General features: G+C 39.2%; 1 protein-coding gene across 1 annotated transcript in view; it reads left to right on the top strand.

The window, feature by feature from the left end:
- The window catches only part of FHOD3 (formin homology 2 domain containing 3), a 347,160-nt gene that overhangs the window by 319,442 nt on the left and 8,826 nt on the right, over positions 1–18,892 (top strand). The window contains exons 27-29 of the mRNA XM_029958902.1: positions 1,154–1,177; positions 3,774–3,945; positions 6,040–6,201. Of these exons, the coding sequence (XP_029814762.1) occupies positions 1,154–1,177; positions 3,774–3,945; positions 6,040–6,201 (358 nt within the window). The remainder of the gene's footprint in view (positions 1–1,153; positions 1,178–3,773; positions 3,946–6,039; positions 6,202–18,892) is intronic.

Here is an 18,892-nt window from a genome sequence, read left to right as displayed (position 1 = left end):
ATGGAGATTGTGCTGAAACTAAACTGAGGGCCAAAGTAAATCAGGCTTTCATTTTTAATGATGAATGTTTCTGGAACAGAATGTATCAATCCCAGACAGAAATCAGAGCTGAGATGGAGATAAGGTCAAAAATATGTGTTAGTAACATTAAGGAGGAGAATAGTATTGGTGGAATGCTGCTTCTAAAAAAACAAAACAAAACTCACAAATGAAAAAATTTCTGGACTCTGTTTGCACTTTATAAACAATCAAACTGAAAATTATGGAAACATGGAGCCCAGATACTTGAGAAACTGTGTTTTACTTCAGGAACCTTCTGTGTGGGGCATCTTACAACCCAGTGAAGAATTCCCCAGGCATTTGGGAACACAGCTCTAAATAGTTTGCTAATTCCCTGTAAATCCCCAAATTTAAGAACATTCCATATCTCACAATATTTTTTTATGTCCGTTGCATTTAATGTAGTTTTACATATAGATAGTTTTACATCAGGGCTGTCACAGAGGGTGAAAGCCCTGAATGACAACAGATAATTGCATCTCTTTAATTTCCAGTATCAGGTATCAGGCAGCTACTGAAGAACTTTAAGCATTTATTCAAAGACTACCCAGCATTTGATTTGAGTGCTCTGTTAAATTGGAATTTGAAAAGCCACAGCTTGAAAAAAGGAATTAAAACAAACACTTAAGGGTAGAGAAAAGGAATTGCCAAGAAGTCGACCTTTGCACTGAAAGAAACAACAGCCAGGACCTCCCTGTGCTGAACAGAGCACAGGGAAAAGGAGAGGGAGTCCTTCCTAGTGTTCTCAGTTTCCATGGGGCAAAAAGTGGGCAAACAACTGTACAACTCAAAGGAGAGAAATAGGATGGGTTAGGGGTAGTTTCAGTTCATAATTTCTCTAAGAAAAATCAGGAAATTTTTGCATACCCTACTGACAGTGACAGACTCCTCTACGTACAATTAGCTAAAAAAACAAAATGGAGCAAGCTGTTTGTCTAAAGAATGAAATCCATATTTGTTTTCTATTTTTATGTCCTCCTATTGCATAAACAGTACCATGGTTACCTCTTACTCTGTTGTGGTTTGACCATGCTGTCTTTCCTAAATCTTGCTGTTTGTCCTTCTCCACCCTGTCCTTTGTTTCCGGTGCCAGACTGATGAAGAGGAGGATGCTGAGGTATGGTTCTCTGAAAGAGCATGTCATCCCATGTCTCCTGTGTGCTGTGACATCTAATTTCTAACTCAGATAGTATGGATTGCTCAACTCCATCTGCTCAGCTGGAACTATGAACCATGACATTTTTCTCATACCTTTTTGTCTCAATAACAGGAATGCATTTTTACAGTCAGCTTTAACCATATGCATACCTTTCCTCTGGAATAAGGATATCCTGATCTGAGGCCTTAATAATTTTAAGTTTCCTCATTTCATTTCCTTAATGTCTCTTCATTAAACTGGAAAGTATCCTCATCACCCAAAACATCAGTGATCCAAATGTTATGGGGATCATAAATTACCTTGGGCTATGGATTATCAGGAAAATTTCATACTCATTACTAAAATGTGTAATCCCACATGGTATTATTTTATAAAGTGTTCAAAAACAATAGGATATAGGGATGTTAAGCAAATTGTATTGTTTTCTTTGATGTACAAATTGAGAATGAGACACTTCAGCCATCCTAGAGGTGAGCCGTGTATCTATCATGAAGTGCTTCTGAAGGTGATGTCAAAAATTAATGAGTGAATAAATAATTTAAGAACTATAATGTTCTAGCTATATTCATAATAAAAAAGTTTATTGGATTGAGGAGCGTCTACTGTGCAGTGCATTTGATGTTCAGCATTAGAGCTTTCTTCAATTGCTGAACATAAACAATGTGGCTTATTGCTTACTGTTTCACAGTGGTGATCATTTGCTCAAGAAGCTGGGGTTTGGGCAGTAATTTATGGCAACATCTGAAAATTAAGGAATAAAATATAACTTCTGGCTCCAGAGCTTCACCCCCAGTGATGATTTGTGCTGTATAGCTTGAGACACAGAAAGAAAATTACATGAATTAGCCTGTTTATGCCAACATTTAACTAACCTGTGTGAATAGTAACTAACAGTTATGTGAAGGCTTTATCCTTGGGGTTTTTTCTGAGATGGTATTGATTGTCTTTACAACCCACTTTGTATGAGAGAGTAGTCTTAATGCAAAAACGGCATGCACTTTCATAGAAGTTTCTCTGTAATGTTTTTCTGTCTTTTAATTTCACATGTGAAACTCTAGCACTTGCATACTTTCACATCAAAATATTGCAAGCTAATATTTTAATAAGAAAACAAACTTTGCACCATCAAAATAGGTCTCATGCTGGTATATTTAGCTCAGTGCCTTGTAGGGATTATTGTTTTGCTACTCAGTTAACTTGCTACCTTACCCCAAAAAGTTGCTATGTTAAAATAGAATCATACTATCATCAATTTCCAGATTAAACACTTTCAATTTGCAACCTTGACAGCCCTGGGGACTTGATCAAAGCTCTGAAAGCAGGGCCCAGTCTTTTCTTCCAATTTGCCATTCTCTGACAGAAAGGCTTTGCAGGTTTGCATCCCTTTAACTGACTGGCTTGATACCACCAAGTGAATAATTAATGTTGTTTATTACACAAAGGAGGAAGAGAATGCAGCACTTTTCCTTTCATCTGTGCTGAATCAGTCAGAGTAAGAAAGATTAAAAGGAGAAAGAAAATGTATTTCAGTGTCTGATGCTAGGCTGATACAACTGAGAGTACCGAGGGGTGTTGTTATCTGTTGATGCCTGTTTGTTGTCAACGAGTTGGTATTTTCTGCAGCCAGGACTGTATTTTAAATGCACTCTGACCTTTCTGTAGAAGAGCATAGTGGTGAATACCACCATCACAGCCCTTTGTAGGCAGTCTGAGAAGGGAGAGCAACCTAGTAATGCAAGGTCTTCTCCTTAGAAAGTACCCATTACTGCTGTTCTCATCCATTCCTAGATGGTTGCTTTCAGTAACTGGTGGGGCTGCTGCTTCCCCACACTGTGCATGCCCAGCTAATGTAGCTGCTGTTGTTCTTCATGTAGTTGTGGTGACAGGGAAGCAGAGGGCAGATCCCTCATTCTCTTGTAAGGTTTTGTTTGTTCTTCTAACTGCTGACTGCAATTTTTGTGTTTTGACCGTGAAATAATTTGGCTGGGTGTTTGGGACCAGAGATTTTTTCAGGGTTACTGGTAATGTATTTTAAGGTTACTTGTAGATAATTGTGCTTTAGAGCAGTTTGAGAATTTTCTGTGCAGCAAGGCAGAGAGGCAGAGAGGAAAAGGTGTCTCTTTCTAGACCACTGTCCCCATTTTGCCCTGTTACTGAAAGTTGTACAGAAAAAAAAGCAATTTCTTGTTTGTGTTGGGTTTCATGCTGTCCCCCTCGGCATCATGCCTGACCCCAGATCGCTCTGGATTGAAGGTTTCAAAGCAAGTCCTTGCCTTGTACCTTTTACTCTCAGACATAAGGACAAAGCTCAAGCTAATGCATCTGTTTTGACTCCGATTGTGTCTGCTCCCTGCTGTCACCCTGTTTTGGATTTATTTCTGGTCAGGGTACATGCTTCTGGGAGAGGAGCAACTGTTGCTGGGCTCTTCTGGGAATAGCTGCACTCCAAACCAAACCTTGGAGGGCACTTTTCTCCTTGCGATTCACAGTCAAGACTCTGGCCTATTCTCCATGCTGTTTTCAGTTGAAACAACAAATCCGTTTCCTCCCACAGTCTGGCAAGTTCTCCAGCAGCTCACCCCCATGCCAGAGCCAGCCGCAGGGGCTGCAGTACGCCGAGGACGCTGCTGAGCACGAGAACATGAAGGCTGTGCTGAAGACCTCCTCCGTTGGCGGGGAAAGCACCATGGCGCTCGGGGTCCGCACTCGCAGCCGGGCCAGCCGAGGTAAGTGCCAGCAAGTTTCCTGAGTGGAGCATGGTGCTGATAACACCAAGGTTGTAGTTTTGATCCCCCTATGGGCCGATCACTTAAGAGTTGGACTTAATGATCCTTGTGAGTCCCTTCCAACTCAGAATATTTTCTGTGATTCTGTGATTTTTGCAATGCAGTAGCCACACGGTGGCCCAAACATGAGTCATGGACCCCATGCATAGCACTTATGGTAGAAAAGGTCAAAGGGGAAGGAGAACACCCCAGGGTGTTTTCATGCTGGAAGTGGCAATTTGGGGCACGAGGATGTAAAAGAATTTGCGTGAAGTTTTAACACATGGATCACAGCCAGAGTAGTGCCTGGGGGCATTAGGAGTCCAAGCCTGCAGAAATTCCCACCTCTCCCCACACCATGATCGTGACTGCCCTCTAGAACCCCAATTTTTATTCTTGTTCTCATCATGAAAGTAAAATGGGGCATCCGGGGAATCCATGATGTGACTTTCTTTTTAGTTTCAATAGAAGCAGATAGAAAGTAGCAATTCAAATTGAATCTAAAAGACCTTGCAGCATTTTATAAAATGAATGATTGGGTAGAGGAAAATGGATAGGAAAAAGATGGTGAATCTTTTAACCACTACCCTCTGAAACTGCAAAGAAGTGGGTATTTTCTTTTGTCTTCTCCTCACTTCTTCCATACCTGCAATCCACGGAAGATGGTTTTGGAGTGAAGGTGATGCACCAAAATTCAAGTCTTCAGTTTCCTACTTAGGTATTTTTTCTCCCTCACATCTGGATATCTTACACTTTCCTGACTCTTTTTTGGTTTGACTGCACATCCAGAGCATCCACCACTAAGTTTCTGTGTGTGTAGTTTATTTAGGCTTGAAACCATGATCCTGTCTAATTTAGAGGTTTCACAGCCCCAATTTAAGAAGGGAGTCAGCTAACTGAAGTACAAAGATGAAATACTTCAAGCTGCACTGCAACAAGCTGAACAGCTGAAATAATCCATTGAATGCTAACGAGCCATGTGTCCCGATTGTGAGAGTCTGTTTGTATTCCCCTGAAGAGCAGCAGAGGCAGAAGATGGGTGAGCCAGACAGAAGCTTGTCAGGAGCGCTATTGTAATACAACTACTTCTGACAAAAGCCGGGAGACAAGCAGCAGAGCAAAGGCCTAATCAAAGCTGTTGTTTATTGACTTCAGGGATGTGATATAGATTGGCCTTGTTAGTGATTTTTGGCAATTCTATTACACCCATGCTTTTGCAAAGCTCACTGTCAGTGTTCAAACAGCACACTAGCCTTCAAATTCTTTGAAAACAAAAAGCACACAGAACAGCAGTCAGTAGTGGAGTAACCCAAAGATGCGTCATGCAGAGCTTTGTGGAGTAAGGAGTGCCAGAGCCTTGGATTTGGAAACATGGCTCACTTGTTTGTTTGTGGTTTTAACCAAAATTGCTTATTTAGCTTTTCAACTTGCCAACAGCTCTTCCTTTTCTGCTCATAACAGAGCAAATGCAGTTGCGCCAGAACACATACAGCTTTGTGATGCGAAGGTGAATTCTTCGTTGTGAAAGGGACAATGAGACATGTCAAACAACACTTCGTGGCCTTTTCATGTCTCCTTTGCACTAGGTTGGGATACAAATGCTTGTAAATTTATTCTGTCTCTCTTTTGGTACAAAGGACCTGTGTTTCTGATTTGCCTCAATCCCTAACATGTGCCCTGTCTTCTAGTATCTGCATAACAAGGGGAGAGGGAAACACACTAGTCATCCTTGGCTTATAGGCAGCCTCTAGCAGACATTTGCCAGTTGTATGGTCAAGAGCAAGACTCTGAGGCTGAAAGGAATATAAAATATATATATATATATATACACATTATAATTGCTTTTGAGCTCTTGGTTCTCTGCTGATACAGCAAAGAGTCTAGGGTATTATTTAGAAATATTCTTCATTAGGAAAAGTCTTCTTTGGTCAAATTGAAGTTGTGATGACTGAGCTGCCTGCTGCAATTTCCCAAAAAACCCAATTACAAAACCAAAGTGACTCAAGAGACTTTCTCTCTTCTTTTCCCTTTAATTCACTTGCTGGACTTTTCCAGGCCGTATCGGTTCATGGAACGCTGGCAATGACGATTCACCAAACGCAACAGATGACGCAGCGGATGAGATCATGGATCGCATTGTAAAGTCCGCCACCCAAGTGCCAAGCCAGCGAGCGGTGCCTAGAGAGAGGAAGCGGTCACGAGCAAATAGGAAGTCGTGTGAGTATATGGCTATTAAATTTCTCAAAATAAGCAAACGTGCAAATATTTATGTATATCGGTGTAGGAACCAGGCCTTAATAGGCAGACGTGCATTGGTAGCCCATAGTTGCTTGAGTGTGTACTTATGATTGGCTTGTGTTCCTTTTACTACTGTTTAAACAATGTTGTGTGCAGTGGATGGCTCAGTCTTCTACAGAACTTGAAATGTCCTTAGCAGTAAGAGAAGAATGGTTTATGGTACCTCAGAGCTGATGACAGTACTTACGTGTAACTAGAGAAGTTAGGTCAGGACCTCAAATGGAGACTGCTTAAAATGCTATAACTTTTGGTGAACTGGCATAAAGATTAATAGCTCTATCTGTAGCTGAATTTATTCATAAAGCAAAAAGTAGCTTGAGATATTTCACCTTTTAAAATCTTTCTCTCTCGTGCTGTGTACTATCTTTCCGCAGCCCTGAAAACAAAATGTCTACTGCTGCTTGGCTGCAAAGTGGTTATAGAGGAGTTTAACTTCCACTGGGAAGAAAAGGTAGCACATTTATAAGGTGGTCTTTCAATGATGTAGTGTGACCGTGGGGCTGAGCTGCAGCACCCAAGTTTGAGGAATTTGGTTTCGTGCTTTAGTAAATACAATGTGTAAGAGGTGATGAACTTTCTGGTTTGTTGTTTTTTTCCCCTCATGTGCAGAGACTACTGTAATTACTATGAGAAGGATAAGTATCCAAAAATCGTAAGATTTAGTGTTTAATATCATTCACCGTATGTGGCTTTTTGACTACCTTTCCATCCATCTTTTTAGCATTTCTGGGAAGTTAGGACAAAGAGGAGTCAACAACAGTGAGTGAAAAATGACACAGATTTTCTTCTTTGTGGAACTGTTCTAACATAATGGGTGCTCAACAACATTTGGTATTGCTATAAACTAGCATGTGCTGAAAGCATATTCACTTTCCCCAACATGCTAAGAAAGGAACTTCTGCATGTGCCAAGAGCAAAGGCAAAATAGACACTATGGTTAGATGAGCCAGTCTCTAAGCAAAGAAAATGAGCTGACACTGGATTGTCTGTCTTACTTTCCGTCATACACTGTGCCTTACCTCTTTGTGGCATCACCTTCTGCTGCTACCCACTTCCCTACACAGTTCTGGTGTTCTGCACGTGCTGACTGCCCCAGTTGGCTTGTGCATATGAAATAAACCTCCTGTATGTCTGCCTATTTCTGTGGTGTATCCCATGATAAGATATTTCCTCTGTTAGCAACACTATCTTCATGCACACACATATCAAAAGTACTTTTTTCCCAAGGAAGCACTTGCTGAAGGGAAAACAAAACAGGATAATTATGATTAAAATACTATATATTTTTCAATGGAACTTTCTTTTATATTCAGTAAAAACATTAACAGAGGTTAAACATTCAGTAAATGTTTAGGCTGGGACTGATTTCCATTGTAATTAATCATGATACAATCCAGCTCTTTTGCTTGTTTTTTCTTCAAGATCTGGATGAGACTCTAAAGTGGATTAAAAGGCAGTTTCAAAACAAATATAAAGTTCAGTAGTTTACTGTCCCTTTCAGCTGACATGTGCAGACGTGTGGAAAGAGAATATCTTAACTATTTCACTCAGATAGATAGTCAGTATACCTGGATGATGAACTAATGAAGTAGATTAGCTTTAAAATACACTCAGGTGCACTGAGTGGCACCTCCACTCAGGAGGCATCTCCAGGAAATGAACAGAGATCAGCCCTTGTTAATGCATGATGTGAGTTAATAAATGAGCAGAAGATATTTCAGGTAGAAACACAAACATTTTAGAAAGTGGATTTTTAGGCATACCTTAATGATTTAGATTAGCAAACACTATGATATTTATTGTCTGCAGAGCAAAGAGACCCTACTTTCTGATGGGTTTGATTCACCACCTTCAATCTTCAGGCTCCCATGCACATCTGTTGGCTTTTGCCATGAGCCTGGTATTCAATCTGTTCATGGACATCAAAGAGAAATTCACTTGAAAGGAATGATTTTCTCTGTGCATCAGGTTGCATATGTCTCACTGCTTTCAGTGCAGAACTGGAAATCTTGTCAGGCTTACTTAGCGTTCAGCAAAGATTTTAGTGAACATGAACTGAGATATGCTTTTAGCAAAATCAGAAACCCAAAAGATTTATATGCAATTGCACTGTAAACATTTCCTGTGATTCAGGCAGAAGGTTCTCACTGGCAAGGGATTTTTTTGCATTAAGGAACACAGAAAAATGTGAAGTAAAAAAAAAAAACAACTCAGGTCATTTATAGGGGAAAGCAGAAACAGGAATATGGAAAAAGTTATGTTCAATTCAGGAAGTACTTGTAATGGGAAAATGAGACATTTTGACATGTTCATTTGAACCATTTTACCTTTTGTGTTTGTTGAGAAGTATGAACATATCTGGTATGCAGAGAGCTTAGTTAGGTTGTAATGAGGTAAAAGAGTTTGAAAGCTCAGAGAAAGCAGCAGAACTGTAAAATGGAAGGAGGAATAAGTCAGTGAGTCATCCAACAAAAGATAAATGGAAACATATGTATGTGCTGGTTGGAGATAGGAAGGTCACTGATAAGTCATGATATGACTGAAGCTCACTGAGACCTGGTAGGAAGGAATTTGTTCAGTGGGAGCTGAAGTGGATTACAGAAGTCTAAGGAATATGCTAAGTGCATAACAACTGAGTTCCTGTGATGATCTGAAGAGAGAGAAGTTAAGTCTGTGTTAGACCTTTACACAGTGGAAGCTTTTAAGGATAAAATTTGGCAATTAGAAGTACAGTAACCAACTGGAAGTCACTGCCTTATGACAGGTGTTCAGTTACCTGCCTACCAGATGCAGTGGAGTGGCATTATATATGAGAAAACATTACAGTTGTACTTGTTCATCAGAAAACCACAGCACTCATTAAGCCACAGAAACTGAAATGCTCTATCACCCCCTCAAGATAATCATTCAAAGACAGCTTCAAGACCAGTCACAATGGGAAGCTTCTGCTGGTTTAAAGTTGAAAGTTGAAGGTTTTTAATAATGTTATGGGGATCTGTTCAACTTAACAAAGAAATAAAAAATAAAATAATTAGGATTGCCTGGTTCTCCTACAAGGTTAGGATAGCCTTCACAAATGGTGCCATAACAAACAATGAGTGCAAGGGAAAGTTGGGATAAGGAAGTTTTAAGTATCACTCTATTTGGTAGTCCAAATTTCAGTTAATCCAACTGCTGAAGTTAATTTCTAGGAGCTTACAAAACAATATTACAGGCATTGCACCAGTAGATTTGGGGAAATAAAAATTAAACCCTCTGTATAAGACACCACCGAGATTTCAAAAATCAGTCAAGAAAGAATGTTATTTAGTACAGAGAGCTGCATTAAAAAAATATTAATATAAGGTAGATAAGGAGAGTTTCCTGTGAAGATTACAAGAAGTGAGGTAAGAGAAGAAATTTTATAAACAATAATGCTTCTTAGAAAGTCATGTTACTAAATGAGAGTTTCACACCGTGATGAACCAGCCAATTGTGGCAATTGTTTCAAAATGGGAGAGACAAAAGATAAGTCTTAGAGCCACAGCAGCTTTGAGGCAACAGAAGACACATAAAGACCAGTAAAGCAGTATCATTCATAAAATACAAATTTTACTTAAGTACATTTAATTAAAGAGCCCCCCCAAAACTCCATAAGAGAAAATATGGGTGAGCAACTGGCTCACAGGTCAGACACAAAGAGTTATAGTGAATGGGATAACATCAGACTGGTGACTGATCACTAGTGGGATTCCACAGAGCTCCATCCTCAGCTCTGTGCTCTTCCACATCTTCATAAATGACTTGGATGCAGGACTGGAAGGGATACTAAGTGAGTTTGCAGACGACACAAAACTGGGAGGAGCTGTCAACTCCCTCAAGGTCAGAGAGGCCCTGCAGAGAAACCTTGACAAATTAGAGGACTGGGCAACACCAACCATGTGAAATTCAACAAGGGAAAGTTCTGGATTCTGCACCTGGGACGGGGCAACCCTGGGTGCATACAGACTAGGGAATGAGAGGCTGGAGAGCAGTGCTGCAGAAGGAGACCTGAGGGTCCTGGTTGACTGCAACTTGAATGTGAGTCAGCAGTGCCCTGGCAGCCAGGAGGGCCAAACGTGCCCTGGGGGGCATCAGGCAAAGCATCACCAGCTGGTCAAGGGAGGGGATTGTCCTGCTCTGCTCTGACTGGTGCAGCCTCACCTTTAATTTCGTGTGCAGTTTTGGGCACCACAGTATAAGAAAGATATTAAGCTATTAGAGAGCATCCAAAGGAGGGCCGCGAGGATGGTGAAGAATCTAGAGGGGAAGCCTTATGAGGAGCAGCTGAGGTCACTTGGGTTGTTCAACCTGGAGGAGACTAAGGGGAGAACTTACTGTAGTCTTCAATATCCTCTTGAGAGGAAGCAGAGGGACAGGTACTGATCTCTTCACTCTCATGACCAGCAACAGGACTCGAGGAAATAACATGAAGTTAGAGTCAGGGGAGCTTTAGGTTAGATATCAGGAAAAGGTTTTTCACCCAGAGGGTGGCTGAGCACTAGAACAGGCTCCCCAGGGTCACAGCACCAAGGCTGCCAGAGTTCAAGAAGCGTTTGGATGATGCTCTCAGGCACATGGTGTGATTCTTGGGGTTGGTCCTGTGCAGAGCCAGGAGTTGGACTCAATGGTCCTGATGAGTGCCTTCCGACTCAGAATATTCTATGAAAATAGGAAGATAATGCTGTTTTCTTATTTGTCCTGGCTATTTATTTAAATATCCATCCCTTAACTGAAAATCAGTCTTCTCAGGTTTAGACTCTTGCTGAGGTGCCATCTCTGTGTGGATCTCATTGAACTGGATGGGTCTGTCTCAGGAGAATGATACAATTCCTATGAATCAGCACTATGAAAAATCATACTTCAGTTAAATAAACATGAATAAGCATATGGAAGATATTTTCAGTAATTCTGGCATACGCAGAGCAACACTTGGGAATGTTGAGCCAAACAGGCTTATTTTCTGACCTCTGTGAATGGCCATAGCAAGGCTCTGAAAAAGGACAGAGGATTCAACAGTCCTAAGGATTCATTATCTGATTCAAATGCTGATTAAGCCACAGGGTAGTAAAACTAGACCAGCTGACTAGTAATTACATTAAGGCTAAAACATGATCGTACAAGTATTTTCCTTCTTCTTTATGAATTGTTATTATTAGCAACATTCATGCTTGAAAGTGCATCTTCGGGCTCCCTAAAGTCAAGGCAGTGGTCAAAAAGTGGGGATCCCGACTCAGGCTTTCTAGCAAGCAGGTAACTGCATCAAGGAAAGAGCTCTTTAAAGATGGCTTGACTAGGCAGCGCTGTTTGCATCTACATCTTCATCTGACTCGGAATGGTAAACTGTAATGTAAGACCCGGGTGTGACTGATTTTTGATGGTGAGTAGCACAGTGATGGTTTTATTGGATGCTGCTGGTGACACTGCATGGGGAGGTCGCAGAGCAAGAGACTCATTTTCCCACTCATGCTTTCATCTCAGAGTGTCTGTATGTGTGTGCACTCTTATTTCTCCTAGATTTTATTAGAATTGAAAATCTGCTTTAGATTTCAGTTAGAGAAGTGGGTTTGGAACAGATAATAATTGAATCTAATTTAATCTAATATCAGTTTAATCTAATATTCGAGGGAGATAACTTGATCAAACTTATTTGTGATATTTAAAAAAGAGAGAGGAGAGACATGATAATGCCTTGTTCTTTTATCAGACTTTGAAATCACCTGTTAGCCTAATAATATACCCTGTGACAGACCCTTGAGATATGGAAACATCTCATAAGGATTTATTGATTTATTTGCATGATAGCTTGCAGGGAGTAAAAAATTCTTGCAGTCGTTATGCAGAAATGGATCTGAAGCACCACCCAAGTAATCTTGCATCAGACTTACACAAGTGGACCATGGAGGAGATAGGAATTGAGTCGAGTTTATCTGCATTTTGGACAAATAAACTCAGGGTCAGTGGATTAAATTTGACTACGGAACATCCAAGGTCGAGTATTTCATACTAAATTTCACCTTCAGTAAAAATGAAATAGGAATCAGCATGCTATCATCAGGTGCCAAAACGTGGGAAAGAGCTCTGCCAAAGGACCAGGCGTGAAGACCAGCTTTAGACAAGTTTTGGTAACACATGCAGTGCTGATTTGGAATAAACATGTTTGTAAGCAAACAAAATACTATATGGGAGATACTTGAATCCAAAGGTGTGCATTTTTTGTTGAGCACTTTATTTAGGCACTTTATTTAGGCACTTTATTTAGGGCACTTTATTTAACTTTTTCTTCTTATTTTCTTTGGTTTTCATTATTTTTCATTTCTGTGTCTCTCCACTTACTTTTTCTGGCTTTGAAAAGATACTGAAGTGCCAAAATACCAGGAGGGAGACTATTCTGGTATTTATAGCCTGACTAAAAGCAGGAGTTAATGGAAATTATACTTTTAAAAAATGAAAACTTTACAAAAAGTAAATCTATATAAAATGCTTTAAAGGCAAGCAACTTCACTTAGAATTTGCAATTAATTATTTAGGATTTTAGTAGCTGGATCCTATCAGGGGTTAGAGGAGGGTGCAGAGTAATTTAGTGAGTGATGCATATTTAGGAACTACTCTTTGTGTTTAGAAAAAGTAAGTGTATCACTGATGGTTTTCTGTATCAAAGTCTGTTTGTTCTTACACAAAGCACTAAGCCTTCAGAAGGTCAATACCCAGTTAATAAAAATGTAATTATTGAATGAAAACAGAATGTGAGGCAAAGCATGGCAGCTGGAAGGTTATCTCTATTAGATACCAAGATAGCTGGTGTCTTGGATGCCTTTTTAGTAATACATTCTTTCATCCTTAGGATGGCAAGATCTTTGCAAAAATTGGAGAACTAAACACCATGATCTACAATAAATAAAAACACTAACAATAAATTAAAATTACTAATAATAGGTAATGAATGACTAATAAATGCAGTTGACTACAGTGAGCTGTAGAAATTGATGTACCTGAGCAGGGTGAGGTCTGTGTAGTCCTGTATCTCACCTGTGCCAGAGGCCAACATCAACAGCTATTGGAGAACAAACAGGAGAGGATAGAATCGTAGAAGCATAGAATCATTCATGTTGAAAAAGACCTCCAAGTTCATGAAGTCCAACCTTTGACCAAATACCACCATACCAGCTATTATGTGGCATAACCATTAGCCACTAAGCTATTAGTTGCATAACCCATAGCACTTATCTTGAGTTTTGATAGCTGTAAATCAGTGTATGTATTTAAAGTATGAGGCTGAATAGCTGGTTGCATATTTTCAGTTTTGTCCATTGTAATTGATGACATATAGACATATATAATTGTGATTGTTGATATTAGTACCATTTCTAAGTTGGTACACATTTATTTATAAGTGTTCAGTTTCTGCTTTACTATGTTTGTTTTGGGGGAGAGGTTATAGCTTTCTTTTAAGATATCTGATCTTGACAGACAGGGGTAGACATTCTGCTTTTTGAGTGTTCAAATGTATAATGCCTAGATATTTTGTTGGCAGTCTCCATGAGTTTCAAACTGTATCTTTCATACCTAAAGGTTTGTTCAAGAGTGTTTGCCTGGTCCCGACACCATAAAGGATACTTGCAATCATCCTGTACAGTTCTACATCATGTAGCCTTCAAAACAAAAGGTTTTTTAAAAGGTTGGTTTAAAAATCTAGTTTGAAAAATTGCTTGTAAAAGAGGCTTATATTCATTTTCCAGTTACTATTTTAGAGGAATCTGTAAGTCATTTCTAGAATGAGTTTTATTCTGATAGAAATTATTTCTTCTGGGGCTCTTAGCTCAAACTTTCTGATTGAAATACCTTTTTTTTTAAATAAATAAAGTCAGATATAAAATTAACCCAGCTTGTACCAATAAGTCATTCCTTAAATTTACATTGCATTCCAGTACTAGTGTTAGAGATACTGTGGATTTTAGTATTTGCTCAAAACTGCACAGAACTGTTTGAATACAGCAACTGAAAAAAGGATGAGAAGTCATTGCATTGATCTGGAAAGTCAGAATGAAATATGCAATGTTTACAAAAAATACGTATCTTTTATCCCTGTTTATTTTAGTTTACAGGGAGAAGAGAAAGATGAATGCTACTCAGACAGTCACATGTATATGTATGTTACATTACCCAAGCACAGGGGTTTAGGAACAAGGAGAAAACTGCTGCTATAGTGGGTAGTCCTAGTTATTTTAGAGTGGCTGTCACCTCATGGGACTGTCCAGGTGAAGCCTGTGTCCCAGCAGGATTTTACAGCATAGGTAGACCATTGGCATCTCCTTGTGCTGTGTTTCTGACACTGGGAGAACCAAATGCAGCTTCCCATGGGCTTCTAGACAAGAACTTACAAGTGCTGGAATTTGTCTGGCCATCTTTTCTTGGCCAGATGGCACTTTTCTTAATTTCAGGAAAGGGCATGCTGAAGGTAATATGGGAAAAACTAGCAGGAGATGAGCAGCTGATAAAGAGCAGGTGAGGTCAGTATTATATGTAGGAAATAAAGCTGTTCATGTTCACAGGTCACAGAATATTGGCACTGACATTTCTATATAAATACTTCTGTTATGGTATACAGTTTAGGCACTTTTTCAAACGTAGTTCTGTAGAAAAAACTAACTTCATTTGTTTGCATCTTACAAGACATACAAATTGTTGGTTTCACTTTTGCCAGTTTGCCATTCACTGCATCAGTGAGTTCATCTTTGTTACCCTCTGTTTTCATTTTAATGGACATATTTTAAAGGTAAAGGCTTTTGAATTCTTGACACAGGATTCATTCCCAAAATTAGGATATCTAAGTTTTAAGTATTAAAAAAAAATTGTATGGTTGAGTTGCACACCGTTAGTCCAAAATTGATAGGATATGTATTTTGTTTGCTTTCTTTCTATATTAAAGTGACTTTCAAGTTTATCTCTGGTCAGAAATTTACTCATTTACATTATCCTTCCTTCCTGAAAGCTGATGATTCTCAGCATCCAAGTAAGAACTCAGCAGCAGTGAGTATCTGGCTGACAAAATCGCAGAGTTCTTATGCAAAGCACTTCATCTGAGAACGAGAAAAGGCAGGCAAGTACAAGGCGGCTATGCAGGCTGCCTTACAAAAGAAGTGCAGTAACAGAAGCGATCTCCTGTGACTTTCAGGAACAGCCTGGAGCTACCACAGCTGCCAAAGAGAGCCCTCTGCTGCCACCAAGTAGATTAGCAGAAGGGGTTTGAAAGGCAGGGATTTGCGTGGACGTGACTGTCAGAAGTGTTTGGAGGAAAGTCTCCCTTAGAAGATGAACAAAAATGTTTCACACAAAGCTATTTTGCATTTATCTTGCCCCCAGCACTATGTCCAAGAAATAATATGTGTATGTATATATATGGCTTTCTCTAGGCAGAATAACGTCAGCCAATTAATGTAATTACAAGATTGTTTTGATCACAGTTATTTTTAATCTGATAGGTTTGTAGAGATGCTACCTTTTACTGTTTTATTCCCCAGCATGGATTCCTAATGGGGATAATTAATTTGCATTCCACAGATCCTGAGTGGTCAAACTTGGTCACAATCACACTCCTCTTCCAAGTCACTCTCCAAGAGACATCGCCGTGTTCTGATCTACCCTTCTAGTGGGTCATTTTAAAATTCCAAATGCAATGTAAAGATTGCAGGCCTAAAACACTTAGTTTATTTTTTTTATCCCATCTCCTGCCTTTTTTTGACTTGTGCATTGTTAATATTTAGTCTGGTCTTGAAAACAGTATATAGTGCTTACATGGAGATTCAGTTCTTGGTGAGCTTTATGCTCTTGATGCTTTTCCTATTAATAGTGGAATCGTTTCTGACTGGTGAAGTTAAGTGGGAGGAATGATGAGAGAGGTGGCAGCAAGATTGCTTTTAATAGTAAGTCTTTATAGTGGAATTCACATAAGTCCTGAAAATTAAGGGGGTTTTGTCACAGACGACTTTCAAGGACAGAGTTAAATCTTCTTTTCTGCTCTACTATTGGGATCATGTAAATGATGATCTGTGAAATACATAAAGTTGGAAACTTTAACAGTTTCAACTACATATTAAATATTACTTTGAAAATGCGTATGCTCTTCATGCAACCCAGGTTCTCTAAAGCAATGTTATATTTTGTTCCCTATAACATAAACCACCTAGAGATGAAAAACAAGTAAGGCTTTCCTTATGAAGTGCCAGTTTGTCATTTTCCACTGCTAGACTCCTCTTTATGTCACAGCCACCATAAGTTACACCCAGAGGTGGTTGTGAACTACAGAATTTCTTGTTAGGAGAGACTTGTACCATCTATGAAGTGCTGACAGGACTCAAAGCAAAGCTGCAGGGCAGTAGTAATACATAATAATGTGTTGTTTCCGTGAGCTTTCTATGTGGCTGACCCAGACAGAGACCACATTTCAGTTTTCTGTAATTCTTCAGAGAAGTGTGTGATTTAGTCCAAAAATTCACCTACAAATCCCCAGAAGAAAATCTCTACACACAATGTTTTAGGATTTCTATTGAGCATTTAAGCCTACTCATATTCAGCAATGATATATGCATAATTAAACATAAGTATAACTTATATAATCAGTGGCATAAAAATGCAAAGACAGAAAAGGATTAAAATAAGAAAATGTGAGCAAGATTGTCTGGATTGAACTTTTGAGTTGCAAATTGCCATTCTGGACTCATTGGAGTAAAGTCCAAGAGAATATGTTAAATGCAAATATATGAGAACATAGACTACATGTGCAAGAGAGGTGTGGATAACACAAAACAAAACTAAGATACATTAAATGAAATTAGGTGATGGAGCTGGCCTGTATTGTCTCATGTAATCTGCCCTTCCTGCTGCCCTCACTGTGTAATTTACAGACACGTGGATTTTCTTCATTCCAAATCAGCCACTAACAGCTGCATTACCTTTGCATCTGGGACTGTGGGAAAGCTCTGTGTCTGCCACGTCTTTGCAATAGGAAGGACACCCATTCTGTGACCGCTTGAGCAGGAATGGTCATATCTATTCTGCTTTACAAGTAACTCTTACAAATGTAAACACACATGCCAGAAGCCATTGCAAGTGCATGAATAAATGGCGCCAGGCAGACTGATCTTTACTGTTTGTTGAGTCTTAAGAAAAAAAAGGTAGGGAGAGAGGAAGTTAGAAATTATATTTGCTCTTTGAAAACACAACCAAACCCTAGATAATTATATTTTCTAACAAAGCTATGCTTGGGGAATTACTCTTTTTTAAAACTTTTCCAGTGTAGTATGAGGGCTATGTATCTGTGTAGATTTTGACCCAACAGGCAGAGTCAAATTCATCGAGTTCATCATAAGCACACTGCATTCTGCCAGAATATCAAATAAAATTCTAGATTTCATGATTAACAAAGAATATCATATCCTCTGACCCCAGAAAAACAACATTTAGTTTCTTGGTTATGGGATCTCAGCAGGCCTTGCTTGTGACAAGAGTAAGAGTTATTTTCTCTCTATGTTATATTTCTTAAGCAAATGTTTTAAAAATTGCTTGAAGAACCTAAAAGGTCATTTGAAAGTCTTATTTTTATTGTCACTGCCTCCAAAATACATTCCATAACTCAGTTTAATGTGATCTGCAGCATGCCAAGAGTTTTACAAGCCAAGATATTATGTCTAGTCCAGTTAGAGACATGACAGAGTTCAGTGAAGCAGGGAGAGTGAAGATCTAGTTTGAGAAATGCAATTTTGCGTTGCCTATAAAACATGGAAGGAAAATATCTCCCTGCATTCAGTTTTGATGACCGTGTTCATGACCTAATGTAGAAGAACCCTACCAAGCACTTTATGAGGAAATAGACAAATGACTGAGGACATCTGTTTAACAGAATGTCAAGACAAGGTTTACCCACCTCCCTGCTCCTGTAGATAACTCAGCTTTCTCCTGCCTTCATCACCCACAAGCCTCCATATTCTACAAGCCAGTGCAGAGAATGGTGGGGCTTGTTCTTATGCTACTATGGATATACTACTGCACCCATCCATTGTATCTTCAGATGAGGAAATTGTAATTTGTACTGTAATTGTACTCTAATTTATACATATTAGGTATAACTTTTATATAAAGAGACCCTTTATCAGACAACCTTCATCTGTACATATTACTTCAAATTACAAGTGGATTCATCTGTGTCAGACTGGTCTGTTGCATTTTAGGGACAAGAATTCCCTCATTTGAGTCTGGACCATGATTCTGTCAGCTGTTATCCTTCCAGTTGCCTGTTGATGATGGACAGCTTTAATCTTGCCAGTAGCCACTGTACTTTGCAGTATTTGGCCCCACCCACTTAGTTTATACAAGTCAGCAGCTGTCAGTTTTTGTGGGAATTATTCTGTCACTGAAAGGATTCTTCACATCTTTTCTTTTTATTTATTATTTTCTTGACAGTATCATTATGACCATCAAAGTCCTACATTGTTTGGAGCTGTTTTCTCCTAACTGCTGGCCTTAAAACCTTAGGTTACTGGAATATGTTAGATCCAGGTTATCATTCTTTGTATTACAGGACAGCTGAGATAAG

The sequence above is a fragment of the Manacus vitellinus genome, unplaced genomic scaffold (assembly GCF_001715985.3).
Source record: "Manacus vitellinus isolate BGI_N305 unplaced genomic scaffold, ASM171598v3 scaffold_17_pilon, whole genome shotgun sequence".
Classification (NCBI taxonomy): Eukaryota; Metazoa; Chordata; class Aves; order Passeriformes; family Pipridae; genus Manacus; species Manacus vitellinus.
Note: the sequence above shows the minus strand (reverse complement) of the source record. Positions and strands in the feature narration are given on the sequence as shown.